This window comes from Bombus vosnesenskii, unplaced genomic scaffold (assembly GCF_011952255.1).
Source record: "Bombus vosnesenskii isolate JDL3184/JDL3185 unplaced genomic scaffold, Bvos_JDL3184-5_v1.1 scf7180000013293, whole genome shotgun sequence".
NCBI lineage: Eukaryota > Metazoa > Arthropoda > Insecta > Hymenoptera > Apidae > Bombus > Bombus vosnesenskii.
The window spans coordinates 1,121,899-1,136,996 of NW_022882944.1; the positions used below are offsets into that span (position 1 = coordinate 1,121,899).

Sequence of the window (15,098 nt, forward strand, 5' to 3'; positions counted from 1 at the left end):
AAATCTGAGTTGCCTCAAACATGATCTAATACTTAAAATTCTTGAAAGTTTTTAAAAATTTCAAGTTTCTAAAGTTTCGGTAAGTTTTGAAAAGCCTCGAAAGAGCTTGAAAAGTTTTGGAAGCCTTAGAATCTTTCGAAAGCTTGATGCATATGCAATATTTTATATAAAATTTATTATATAAATATATAAATTAGAATATAATATAAAAGATTGTATACATAAAATATTGAAGATACTGGTACTGAGTACAATAATAAATATACATGATATTGAAGATACAATATTTTCAAGACTTATCGAAAATTAAAAAATCTGAAAGATTCATCAAAACTAAAAATTTAATATTTATCAAGACTTATAAAAGTTTTAAGTATCGAATCATATTAGAAGTGATTCGAATTTTCCGCCACGTATATATACATAGTTAGAATTTAGAGCGCTATGTATAAGTATCTACTGCCATCATCTGTTCCGTGGGATTATGTTATGTCGTGTGTAGCAGCAGCGATTCATATATCATAGTAAAGAAAGTACCGCGTTCGTAATTTGCGAACAACAAATGGCTAACGCATTAGATGCTGTCGATTGGGAAGGTAGAGTTCATCTGATGAAAATATTGCTCTCGTTCTTTATTTTTTTACGGTCTTGTCATGGCTTCTTGTATTCCAAAAAGCCTTGCAACAAGTAATATAACGGCTTGTTTTGACATATGTCATTCTGCTATTAATTTCATTTTCTTCGTTGCATCTAACAAAGAAAAATGATATTATTTTATACAATCTTACTCAAATCTAATAGAAGTGAAACATTTTTGCTTCCAGAAGTTATATTACAAATATTTCACTTTTGTTACATCAAAGCTCACTTGAAACATAAAAAGTTCAATTTAAAAGATCTCATTATTTATACGTATGATTATAAGATAATAATTGATTTTACATGGTAGGTTCATGAAATAAAATTACTTTATAATAAATAATTCTATGATAATTCGCGTACAAATTTTGTTGTTACTATTCTTAACCTTACCGTGAAAACTAGTTAGTCATCTTTTTTAACGGATGATATATAAATTAATTTCTACTAATACTTTTACCAAAAAAGTTTGTTTTTTAAATTAACTACGACATATATATATAATTTATATTTAAATATAATGCTTTACCTATTAATTATTTATATATTTTTATTAATATTAATGTATAATTTACTAAAATCTGTATTTTTATTAACTTCATATTTAATTTTAGATCTCAGAAGGCAAGCAAGACACCTGGAAAATGAGATTGATGCAAAACTGGTAGCATTCAGTAAGCTTGGTGTCAATAGTGGATCCAAGCTTGTTAATGGAGATGAAGAACCTCTTTTAGATGAAGAACATGTCTTTGATAATATGGCCTCTGAAATAGAAGCATTATTGGCTAAGGTACGTTTAAAGTATCAATATTACATTTCAAAAATTTAAATTAAATAGTTTTTGTTTGTTACAGTTGTTTTCTATAAATGAGAGAATGAGCAAATTACAACCAAACGGTGCTGCAATGTTGCATACAATGCAACGCCACAAAGACATATTGAAAGATTATAAATTGGAATTTAACAAAATTAGAAATAATTTTGATGCAAGAAGAGATAGAGAAGATTTATTAGGTAGTGTCCGTAAAGAAATCGAGTACGTATACCTATTACTTTATTACTTTAAATTATATTTCCTTTTAAATATTTGATTAAGAGTTTATAAATCTTCTATGGAACAGTAACTACAAAAGTGTAACTGGACTAAATCGTCGGGAAATGTATATGAAAGAAAATCAACACATTCACAAGTAAGTATTGTTTGCTATACTGTTCGTTTTATTTTGATTTATGCTGAGTTATACATAGTATAAAGTGCCCTGTTTGTTACATTTTTTTGCCAATATAAAATCAGATAATTTTTTTTCAGTTCTGATCATTTGCTTAATGATCAAATAAGCATAGCAATGGAAACGCGAGATCATCTCATGACTCAAAGGCAAACGTTCAAACGTATACAGACCAGGCTAAATGACATTTCAAATCGATTTCCAGCAGTAAATAGTCTAGTGCAAAGGATAAATTTACGTAAAAGACGCGATTCACTTATAGTCGGCCTTATTATCGGATTTTGCACGTTTCTCATGCTGCTCTATGCTTTTCACTAAATAATATCCAATACCAAAGTACTTCCACCCGTTAGTGATACATCAATGGGAATGCATATATGTAGATGAGGTATTTGGTGATGTATTTACGATATATAAACGGATAGAGAACTGAAATTGAAGAATGCGTGATTGTGCGTGATGTGAACATGCGTAAGTGAACTCTGAATGGTCGAATGAATGTTTTTTCGTTCTTGCGAGTTAAGAAAGTAAAAGAAAAAAAAGAAGAAAATGTTGAACTGTTGTACAGTTTTTTTATACGTAACATAAGTCGTGGGTGATACTATGTAAAAAGATTAAGTCCACGATCAATGTGTTAATTTAATAAACATTAAAACAAATGGTGAAGATTTCATGTATTTACAGAATCATTTGTATTTTTTGTTTCAATTTCCTATATACACGACTATACAAGTGTTATTTTGGACACATCTTTGCTTTATGCCTTTGAGTAAAGACTGTAAAATACCGTGCATGTATAAAAAACCAAACCTTCAAAATTTTGCTACTGTTCTGTTGTTAAAAAAAACAAAACCATGATTTACTATTCGCAGTGCAGTAGACTGATATTTATATAAGACTTTTTATTTACTATTGGTATAATTCGATGCAAGTACTGAGTCTGTGCTTGCAAGAGGAAACAATTTACATATTTCTTTCTTATGGAAATCCATTGTATTTCATACGCCTATGAATCAATGTATTCTCGGATGCTTTCTCGCGGTACAACATATATGTTTCAAAGCAATGGAGACAAAGATGCACGATGATTACTACTTAAGAAATTATACAACAATGGAGGAAAATAACATTAATGCAAATATTGTAATTAATAAGTGTGTAGTTTCGGGATTATCATTCGAAAGATCGATTTTCGTTAACATCACACTTTTTCTTCTTCATTTTTTACTAAGAAGTATTAATTTTACTTACACAGAAAACATTTATACATGTATATATACACACGCACGTACATATATATATGTATATATGTATAGCATCATTAGAATCTCTCATTCGAGTTCACAAAACACAGCACGTTACGAAAGGAATCACGTTACTTTCGGCGAGTGCAGTGCCTGGTTTCCACGTATACTAGATACCACATTTATAAATTACACCTTGTTTGTAATAGGAACTCAAGCAAGAATTGTAAAAATATCGAATATAAGGTACACGTATTACCTAAAACTGCTTTATATCCTTTAATATATATATTTACACTTTGAAAATGTTTTATTATAATCACAAATCACTTTCAATTTTTCCTTTTTTGTTTGTTAGCTGATAGTTTCGTCTCCGATAGTTTTAATTAAGAATCTCCACGTTTATAAAAGAACGAATATATATAATATATCAATATAAATGTTGCAGCTTTGTATGAAATGAATATTCCTCACGTAAAAGTAATTACACAAATGTTGAGAAAAATAAACACAACGAACGAATTATCTCTTTAATGTACATTAATAAATAATTTATTAGGTATCTTGTATCCTACTAATATCATGGAAAATAATACAACGTAATAAGAGTACTTTCTTATCTACGTTATATAAATGTGTATTTTTTTATATTCTTTCTTTTCTTCTTTCCATTTTTTTATTCTTGTTTATAAATGCAATATGTAGTGAATCCGTAGAAACGTAGTAGCGTTATTTTTTTCTCATGGATTACATCAGAACGATTCTTTGTAGTAAGAATAGTTACGAAGACAAGAAAATATTCACAAGACAACTTCTCGCTTCATAGCGTCTAAACACGTAAACGCTAATTCGCATATCCTTGTAGTTCTTCTTTTTTTTTTTGCTTTTTTTATTTTTCTAATGGAGATTCTACTTAAAATTAATTCTATCGATTTTTCCAAGATACCCTATTTACCATTCTTTTTTAAATTGGATCTTCTATTTTTCTTGTTTTATTACTGTTTTCTGTCATAGATGATAGATTGTGAGATCCATCTTACTTAGCTATCAAAACTCGTCCAGGCGTACAAATAAACAACAGACATCTACTCAATATACATGCGAATCGCATGACTACTTTATGATTTTTGAATATAAATATACTGCCGTACGTATCGTTTGAATCTAACTTTTGTTTTAATGTTGACTACTTATAAATGGAGAATTATTGGGAGACGAGGTTATACATTGTTTCCCAAGCGCAACTTTTTAAATTATGCATCTATTATTGTAACTGATATTACTATATCACTGTGTCTAATATAATAAAAAATAAAAAAATTTATTTTGTTAAATATAGTACGAAAGGCGAATTTTTATAAAAACGAACAATTACACTACCTTGGCACTTACTTCATAAGTAATAAATGTTAGTTTTAACATAAAATTTACGAGATAGAAGAATTCTCATTTATTACCTCGTCCCTCTATTCCCTATAGTAATAGTAGCAGTGGGATACTAGTACTAATAATAGTAGCAGTAGTGTAATAATATTAATGGTAGCAGTAGCAATGGTCATTAATTAACTATCCGATCAATTTAACAATTAAAGAAAAGAACTGGAACAGTTGCGTATACATCTGTGTATATTCCAACGAGAATCGATTGCTTGTTGCACTTCTTTTCTGATATAGTACTAATATTTTTTATATCTTTTCTTCCGGGTTTTACTTACTTCCGTTCCATTAATCAGTCACAATATATATGCAAGTAAGTAAACCTTTACCTATCACTAAGATTTTACATAATCGATTCTCACTGAATGTTTAAATTTGTTCTTCAAGATATGATTAGCGTAAAATACGGTTCCTTAAGTCGTATGCATCGCTATGGTTTAATTTTACGTTTCCACATAAGATTCTAGCTTCTCTCCACATTCGATATAATTCTTTGTGGTAGATGCAACATAAAACTATTATATTGATTAAAATTCTTCTACAGCGTAATGCGATCAAAAGAGAGAGAGAGAGAGAAAAGAACAAAACTAAAGTTGTTCTATATGCAGCGATGCCTTTTACAAAACAATTATATTTTTCTTTGACATATAAAATAAATGGCGAATGTACTTCGTATGCAACTATAATTGCATTACAAAATTATGGATTTAATATTTTTTTTTACTCAGCGATGTGAAAAGAAGATAAATGAAAAATAAAAAAAAATTCATTCCCACTAACGCCCAATTAAACGCGAGCGCAATTTATGACTAAAATTACAAAAAAAGAAAGAAAATATTCTAGCTATATAGTAATGTTTTATGTATAATCGAGGAGATACAACGGGCGAGCAAAACATACTTCATTAAAACGTTTAACATAGCGACGTCAAAGCCTAACGAAAAGATAAGTTTGGATCTCATACAATTCGCAGGTTGTAAATGTTCGTTCCACATGTTCGTTTCACTTGTCATTACCAAATCAGGCTTTCGTATCTACCTGATATATCCTTATTAAATGACTTAATTAATTCATATCTTTGTCGTGCATTCGCAGGTGCACCCTCTTCTTTACTGAATTTTATCGCAAGACTTAGGAAGAGGGATTTGTCCATGTTATATTCACATTAATCGCTTCTTTTGGTCCTGTTCTTGATAACACATCAAAATTACGAACTCGCTATTCCTTTCCAACAAATAAAGCTCGCTTTGTTTGTTATGTCAGTTACTTACCTATAAAAGCGAATTAACGAATTGTTCAAAATGTAAGTTCTTCGGTATTCTCAGCATCTGATGATAATTCTTGACGCAATATTTCCATACAGGACTTTGGAATAAGAGTACCGACTATTTTTAAGCCTTCATCTACAAGAAAAAATAAACAAAACTTTTAACAGTTTCTATAACATGTGCAATAGTTTTATAGAATTATATTTAAACTTTCCATAAAACTTACCAGTTCGTAAGCGTACTACTTGCATTTTAGAGTTATGAGCAGAACGTGTTGCAAGAATGCTTTCAACTCGACTCCAAACGCTCAACACCGAACCTGATAATACGTTATAGGAACGTCTTCGGAGTCCAACCTCGCAATCCATACCAAGAGTCGCGTTTTTACAATTGCCGCGCCAGTAAGCATGTGAACATGTATCTACAGACGCTTCATATTGTTGTGACCAATGTGGTTCTGCTTCGTCTGATGATACCTTCTTATATTTTTTCTCTAATTCACCTAGAGTTTCTTGTCGTAATTGCAATCCTGTATTGGGTCTTTAAACAAAAACATGAATCACAATATGATCAATTTTAAATTATTATCTAATCATTATCTTATGTTTATTACGAAAGAGACACTCTACCTATAAACCATATACAGCTGATCTTTTTTACTCTCAGATTTTTTCTTTCCGGTATCTACTATAACAGCAAGAATAGCTGTTTGCTTTCCATTACGGATCTGGTGACTTAAATAGAAGCCCTCTTTGGATCCCGTCAATTCGGAACATTTGTCCATTGCCTCTCCCCAATTCATTCCACGTTCAACATGAACAACGTGAAGCTCGGTTGGTGCCTTTCCAGTAGCGTGTTTCCGTAAGAAACGGTATAGCTTAACCCTTTTTACATTTTCTCCAGATGTACCAAGATCGAGAATACCCATGTCGAAACGACCGGTCTTTTTTGCTTGCGTGACAATTGCGTTTAGAGTGTCGGTGAAATATTTAAATAGCCGATTTTGCAGGTCAACCGGCATACCGAGAATACGATTTAAGAATTTTGACATGTTGTTATAATCTTTGTCCAACGTGAGTACACCAGGTGTGCTCTCACTATTGCAAATTAAACCAACACCCACTAATGCATCAGCCACATCTTTGAAGAAATCTCCGTGATAATCTTGTGGTGGTGGTACAAGCGGAGGCTCGTATCTAGTAATTTCATTTATAAGAGAATTAATTTAATTTAGTAAACCATATTAGACATTTCAAAAAGTGTATAGGAATATATAAGATATATTATTAAGCCTCTACTACCGAAGTACCATATTTAGTATATAAAGTTCGAGGTGGAGTCTATAATACTCCTGAACTTTATATTTAATTTATATATAAATAAAGAACATTACTGGCAGTCTTTCTTATTGATTTATCTCTAGTACACATTTTCCTAATATACATAACACAATAGATCCGCCATCATCCAGACCAGAGATGGTCTAGCAGCCGATTTCATCAGAAATTATTACAGACAATATCTTGCAATCCTATTTACTGGCTGATTGATTTTGTAACGATGCAAAGGTGCAATATCAGTCCTTATAGATTTTTCACTTTATATTAGTAGATATCCTATATCGTAAAAGAATCTTAAGGTAATTACGCAGTTTACGGATTTCTCTCAATTTTTCCCCCTTTAATGGACTCCATTGCACATATATCAGTTACCATTTAATAAGATAAACAAACTATGTAAATTTATTTACGTAATGCATATATCGTTGTACTATCGAAAGGTAGACGAAATATAAATATTTAGTTATAAACAAAATGGAAGATTTCAATCTGAGACTCCACTTCGATAGTAGAAGGTTAAATTATAAGAAGTATACAAACTTCATAATAGTTCTCATTGTCGCTTCAAGTGCTGCACGTCCGTATTTATTATCAATATTGAATTGCGAGAGATCTCTGGTTTCTGTAGCTCTTCGATCACCGTGCGTAAGAGCTCCAAGACTTTCCAGACGCTTCGCAACGATGGATGCAAATCGTCGTTCACCGGCTAAATCCGAGATAAGGAATATGTATTCCGGAGCATTCACTTGATTAGAACGATGCGTTCGTCCGAATTGCTGTATCGCTCTGTCTGCGCTCCATGGTAATTCGAGAGTAATATGCACTCGTCGCATCTGATTCCTTGCTCGCCTATCACTTTGTAATGATATACCACTGCTGGCTGCTTCTGAGATAATGGCCACTGTTTTCTCGCCATCCATAAACCTATTACGACATTGAACCATTCAGATTTAAAGTAGACTTTTAGATAGAAAATAGAGATAGAAAGTAGACTTTTTTTACATGTATATTAAAGATAAACTTATTATGTACCTCTGTTTTTCAGTTAGATTAAGCGTTTCTAATGGAACATCCACTTCAGATCTGGATTCGTACTGAATGGTACCATCTTCTGTCTGAACAACTCGTCCTTTCCTACCAGTCATTTCGGCGACATTTTCCGGCCCACCAAACTCGTCAATTAGTTGATCCAAAGTATTTGGTGGTAGTCGTTCGCCTAAGTCTTCAACCTGTGATAGTAATTCCTTCTTCATGGTGTAAGCACGTTCCACGGCGTCTCTCGATGGCGCACGATTGCGCGTCGCTCCAGCAGCTATGGGTCCTGTATAATTTATCAATGTATTACCACTACATTTGTTCTTAATCACGGTAATATTTCTGAGAATACGAAATATATACCAGCTCGTTTCTTCACTGGTTTTTTTTGTTTCTTGGCGCCTTTCTTCCTTCGCCTTCCATCGCCTGAATCTGTAATATAAGTAAGAAATTAGCAGAACATTTTGACGATTTTAACCCTTAATTAGTACCTTTAGGTCATAAGTAACACACAATAGTTTGAATAAAGTAAAATTAAGCTTTCAATTTTAATTTATATTGTATAAATTACTATTCATTTTTAAAATTAAAATGTATGCTTTATTTATATTTCACAATTAAATAATATTAAATTTAATTTAAATCAGTTGCTTATGATCTAACGATACTAGTTAAATAATATGTGAAACCTACCAGAGTCTGATTCGCTATAATTGAAAGAAGAATCAGAAGTGATATTACTTTCTTCGTCAGTCCTATGATCGTCTTCGCTCTCGCTGCCACTCTGTTTATATTCCGAACCAGAGCTATGTCCACCATTCCTCTCGTCATCGGTAAAATCGTCATCCGATGGGAATGTACGAACTCTCTTCGAGGCTCGTTGAGCTGCCTGTCGTATTGGTTTTCTTTTACTTCCACCCGCAGAACCGCTAGCTCCATCAATATCATCGAGATCGTCTAATCTCTGCATTTTCGATGGTTCAATACCAAGAACTCGGTGTATGTGATTACGGTCTGATGCTGGAAAATGTTTCTCGACTAACGTTTGAAGTACTCCTCTAAAATAAACACATTCATGTAGAAATAAACAGTCTTTTTGTATTTACATATTAATAAAACTGAATGATGTATTTACTTTGCAGTGGAAACGAAATCGCTTAATTCACCATCGTCGCGTTCCAATTGTTCTAACGTGCGTGCCTCACCGGTAGATTGTAGACCTATAACTACACATTTTCCACACTTTACGGCTTCACGTGCAACTGCCACAGCATGTTTCACTTTAGCAGCGATACATAGATATTTGAAGAAGCGTTGATGTGACGACCAGAACTGTCCCCACATAGTTTTCTTCATACGATTCTCGGCGTCCAACAATTCTGCTGCTTCTTGAAACCTCTGCATTGCTTCAACCCACTATACAAAATTTATTAATTAATAAATTATTAACCGTCAATTAATTAGATCTTCTGTTTTAATACTCACAAGTTGAACTGAATGATCATAGACCTCGGTAAACTCTTTGGATAACGGTACTTCCTCTATTTTAAAGGCTACTCCATGAAAACTGAGTTGTCGGGCGATGTACATGCCTCGCAACTTCATGTCCATCGCTACGATCTCCATTGCACCGACTCCGCGCTTCTCCACGGCGGTGATAAAATCATTGAATTCGGGGAATGGTGTTCCTTCGCCCCACATACCTAATCGAACCATGTAGGCCATATTACGGGGCTCGGAAGCGCCTGTGGCACTGGCATACACTACTCTAGCTTTAGGAAGCTTGTTTTGCAACTCTAGGACTGTCAAACCTGGAATACATTGGAAATTGCAATAAATTATATGAAACATAATAATAAATATACAACATTATTGTATCACAAAACACAATTGCATTATATGAAACATAATAGCAAGCATGTTATATGTATAAGTTTATAATACAAATAATGTGTCTAATATACGTACCAGTTTTAGTAGGTTTTGAACTTCCCGTAGGACATAAATTCTTCGCCCGATGACACTCATCAAATATAATCAACCCATCGAAATCTTCACCACACCACTGTAAAAGCTGTTTCAATCGACTTTTGTATTTTCCACCGCTTTGCGAAGATTCTCCAATTAAAGCTGAATATGTACTGAATATTACTCCTTTCTTTACGTTACCATTTACCGCTGACGAGATCTTTGCATACTTGAATTTGTTTAATGCATGAACCTAAGAATACAATTTATATTTCCATTCAAATTTTACGTCGACTTTTATATCAACAAAATTAAAATAATAAATGATTGATATCTCCAATTTAAAGAATAAGTACCTCAATTTTTGACGCGCCAATATCATTTAAATCGCGCTCTGCATCATATTTGAGATCGTTCGAGACAGATACCCAAATAGCACGTTTCCTTCCTTTCAAGTAATTTTCGAATATAATTCCGGCTATAGTTCGTCCTTTACCAACTCCTGCACCATCGCCGATAAGAAAACCAGCACGTGTACCATCTGGTAAGAGATGTTCATGTTGCTGAGACGCATACGTTATTGATTCAAGTTGCAGCGCAGATAAAGCTCCAGTTCGCATCGTTTCTTCTGGTATCGAAAGCTTGTACCAGACGTCCGTTGGCTCGACGCTAGATAACGATGCAGTTTCCACAACAGGATCTGGATGCTTCCGTCCGAGTTTAACTATGGATTGTATTAATTAAGAGGTATGTTATCTAATAAATAAATATCAATGTAATGTATTTTCAAAATGAAGTTAAATAACATACGTTTAGTAGGCATATAGTCGGCATATGTTTCTGCAACACCCATATCTTCATCATCCACCTCCTCTTCTTCTGGTATGGTAGGTTGCATATTCATTTTTGCAGGATCTCCAGCATTCATCCATAGCTGAGACACAGCTTTGCCTACAATGTTTTAAATTACTGTATTGTGAGATTAGAATTATTATGTTAAATGATTTCAATTAATAATATTATGGACATAATTATGTGTTTCAACAATATTATAATTATTAAAATGATTTTAGGATATTACAAATATGAAGAATACCTGACAGCCCACCTGGCCAATTTGGATGTAAACCATTTTGGTTTAACAATTGAACAAGAGGATTAACACCCATGTTCATTCCAGGCATACCCATAAAACCACTCATTAAGCTCATATCCATGCCTAGGGAACGATAACATATGTAAAACTACTCAATTACTCACCCAGTATTATAATTTATAACACTGTTTAAAATAATTACAGATAATACAATAGTTAATTACGCTTAAGTTACAATGTTACAATAAAATGCAACAATATGGGTATAAATTTATTATACAAATATACTCTTGATACAAAAGCAATAATGTATGTGCATAAATGACTTGTACATACATTTAATTTTTATAATACAGACAGGAATGAATTATTTTATGTTATAGAATATTAGGAATAAATAAAAAATATGCTGTACTCACTTGGTGGAAAGAAAGCTGCAGGGTTGAAACCTGCAAGAGTTGCTAGTCCTGGTGGAAAATATGGACCACCAGCAGCAGCTAACTGACCTAATTGACCTAACTGATTTGTATTAACAAAACCAGGTGGTGTACCCTGTGATCCTCCTACACGTACCATTTCATAACCTGGTGCTGCTGTCTTAGTCACCAATCCACCAGGAATTTTATTACCAAATTTCTGATTTAACACTGTTAAAGAAATATAATTTCAAAAAATATAAATAAAATTCTTTTTGAATTCATTGCATATTTTTCTATCATATTTTTCTATTAAAATTCTTCTTACTATTTAAACCTCCTTGTCCTTTAGCCATTGCATTAGATGGGACATCTACAGGTTTTTCATCCTTAATATTCGCAATCCCAGTAGCAGTGGCAAGATCTTTTCCACCACCTAATGAGAATTATTATGCATTAAATGCTTTTTTTATATTTAAAAATGAAATATTTACCAGGCACACCCATGTTATCGGGATCTTCATCCTCGTCACTGCTGCTATCTTCATTCATTGCGTCCTTATCCCTTTTAGTTGACTGACAAAAGATTTGTTCAATGTTTTAACAGCACATATTATTACATATTAATTTATCATTAATCTAATAATAAAGTCAATGTTTAAATTATTACAGTCATTATTGATATTTTTAAATTTATAAGAAAACAATGGATCAAGCATAAATTTCAGTGCATTTTTAATCTGCAACTCACATTTTATAGTTTCATAACATTATGTAATAACTAACTTTTTATCCATAAATATAAGGATAAATTAAGTCTAACTAGAAACATAAAAACTGCTATCATGTATGGGCTTTATCAACTTCCCTTTTTGTAAATTTTTCAATTTCTTTATCAATATTATTATCTACATCCGTAAATTCATTCATCACAAAAGAATGACATAAATAACAATAAATTCCAAAGTATGTATATTTAAAAAACCAATACTCATTATATTATCGCTTTCCCTTAGCTTTTAATTTTTGAGTTAATCGATGTATTTTTTGAATGGCTCGTACAATACTACAATTTGTATTTAATTGAAAAATATAAGAAAAGGAAAAGAACAAGGAAAGCGATCGTGAACTTGTTTAACTCGAGGAAAAAGCGGGAGGGAGACGGAATAGGGAGAGGGAGGCTAGTGTCGGTGAGTCATTTAAAATTACAATAAGAGGGACTGTGTATATACGCGATACACGGTAACCGCGTCTAATAGGTTAGTCGTGCCAATAGATGGGATGCACAAAGAAATACGTATTAGTATTGGACGAAAGAAGCGCGCCTTCTCAGTACCAGTGAAACGAATCATAAACAAAAACTCACCATGTCAAAAAATCCTTTTATAATCTTGGCGGTTACTGAAGAGTCAAGATAACTGGGATATCTTGACCGAACACCTTGTGAATAATTATCTTCGCCGTGTGCAATCGAAGATGCTGACTTGTGACAGGGTGCACGAGACACTTTTTTCCTCGTAAAGAATATTTCGTGTTTCGTGTCTCGTTAAATGGACATCACTCAGCGACGTTCAGTTGGCCGGTGAATTGTGCGAACTAGGAAATCACAGTGTTAGAACTTACTGTGCGCTTAGATCGTGCCATTTATGCGGTCTACACCGATCATACAGTTGAAACGCGTTTGCCAAACACGGCTGCCGCCATCTTGGCTTTCGCCCGGCCCACGGTGCACCGCGATGCAAATACAAAAACACACGCGCTGGCTATGGCTGCTTGCGGAATATAACCACGCGGCGTTGCCAAATTGTAACGATTTAAGAGAATATTCTTAGGAGCGCGTTAATCAAAAAATCACCGCTCTTTCAAAACACCATATCTGTAGCTTACTATACACATATTTTTTTTATACATTTCAATATTCCTTGACTGTTTCCGTACGCTACATAAAAATCACATTTATATCTACTTTATAGAAAAATAACATTTTTGTTTATTGTATTTAGTGTATATATTGATATTTTCAAAAACCATGATTTGGCTTTGTCATTTTATGTTCTTAAAAAGAATCAATGTACAATTTGGAACTAATTCTATAATAGTATCGGTAAAAATAAATACAATGCAAAAAGTATTTATTTAGTTATAAAACATCACTGAATTTTTAAGACTATATTTCTCAAAAATGTTAAAAGTGGACATACAATATCACATAACATAAATACATAACATAATAAATACTTTATGTTGATTCTTAAGAAAGAAAATAAAATTAAAAATAAAAATATTTGATATTTTATAAACTATCAAATATTTAATATTTTTTTAATTATTTATTATTTATTTAATATTATACACTGATTACATTGGCAAAATTTGGATCCAATCTGAAAATATATTTAGAAATTGCAATATACTTATTTTAAACTTATATTTTAAACTTATATTTAGTAAAAAAATTAGTATGGAGTATGAATAATCACTTTAAGCACATAATAAAAGTTAAAGGTAAATACTGAATACTGAGATTTATTAATATTATGAATAATATTATGGATGATTGTCCGTTTGAATATTTTTAAGATCTCTACAAAATATACACTTGTACTAGATATCTTACAATTTCTATATACATATTCAGAATTGTTTCAAATGTTACTAATATAATCCAGATAGTTGGGTGTTATTACAGTACTAATGTAGTTATAACATAATATATTCATAAAAGATGTCGACAAGTGCATGAATATTTGGCCAATATATATCGTTTATGAAGTAGAGTAAGATATAATGTTAAGTCTGTATTTTTGTACTTTTATATTAATACAATTAGTAACACTAAGCGATTACAGAAAAAAAAGAAAAGTATGACCGATACGGTATGTAATGAAAACGTGCAATTTAACAAGTTAAAATTTGAAATTAGCGCGGAAACCGAAGCAAGATGGCTTCTGAATAACGCCTTCCTTCGACGAAATCAATGTAAAGATTGTAACCAGGGAGAGAACAATAAACTTAACTTAACGTAACATCGATTCTTATTCCTCTTGATCAATGATATTATCTAATAATTCTAATTGAAACATTAGCTCATAATTAGATCGAAAAAACAAAAGATAAATCCATATAAGGTGTTTAAAACACGAATAAAAAGAGCGGAAAATTCTGACATCTATCGACTATTCCGTAACTACATTTTTCATGACAATGCATGCAAATTTAAAGCGAACAGTGAGGCAAGCAAGGATCGGTGTAAATAATATTAACAAAATATTTAGGCGTTAACATGCAATTCTGATAGTTCTAAATGATTAAAAATAAATGGTTCTTTTATATTGGGATAATTTGTAGGTATCTTGTTTCTTCAATCTGAAAAAAAAAACTTTGGATCAGTATATTTATTTATAATACCATTTAAATAGATAGTTC

General features: G+C 32.1%; 2 protein-coding genes across 3 annotated transcripts; one reads left to right on the plus strand and one right to left on the minus strand.

The window, feature by feature from the left end:
* Positions 1-439: 439 nt before the first annotated feature.
* On the plus strand, positions 440-2,541 carry LOC117232666 (Golgi SNAP receptor complex member 1). 2 transcript variants are annotated; one of them, XM_033492181.1, is made up of 5 exons: positions 440-596; positions 1,254-1,429; positions 1,494-1,675; positions 1,761-1,829; positions 1,949-2,541. In XM_033492181.1, the coding sequence occupies exons 1-5, from the start codon at positions 563-565 to the stop codon at positions 2,184-2,186; spliced, it is 699 nt and encodes a 232-aa protein (XP_033348072.1). In that variant the 5' UTR covers positions 440-562; the 3' UTR covers positions 2,187-2,541. The 2 variants fall into 2 exon arrangements, with proteins under 2 accessions (XP_033348072.1, XP_033348073.1); XM_033492182.1 differs by having other exon boundaries at positions 1,773-1,829.
* Positions 2,542-2,755: 214 nt separating this feature from the next.
* On the minus strand, positions 2,756-13,438 carry LOC117232665 (protein strawberry notch). Its single transcript, XM_033492180.1, has 18 exons — positions 13,039-13,438; positions 12,167-12,248; positions 12,001-12,108; positions 11,676-11,903; positions 11,257-11,379; positions 10,971-11,111; positions 10,517-10,884; positions 10,161-10,413; positions 9,678-10,003; positions 9,328-9,608; positions 8,886-9,250; positions 8,556-8,624; positions 8,190-8,478; positions 7,698-8,081; positions 6,447-7,013; positions 6,044-6,357; positions 5,821-5,952; positions 2,756-5,738 (listed from the first exon to the last, which is right to left on the minus strand). Exons 1-17 carry the CDS (start codon positions 13,039-13,041, stop codon positions 5,846-5,848), a joined length of 4,008 nt encoding a protein of 1,335 aa, XP_033348071.1. The 5' UTR covers positions 13,042-13,438; the 3' UTR covers positions 2,756-5,738; positions 5,821-5,845.
* Between the last annotated feature and the right edge of the window lie 1,660 nt (positions 13,439-15,098).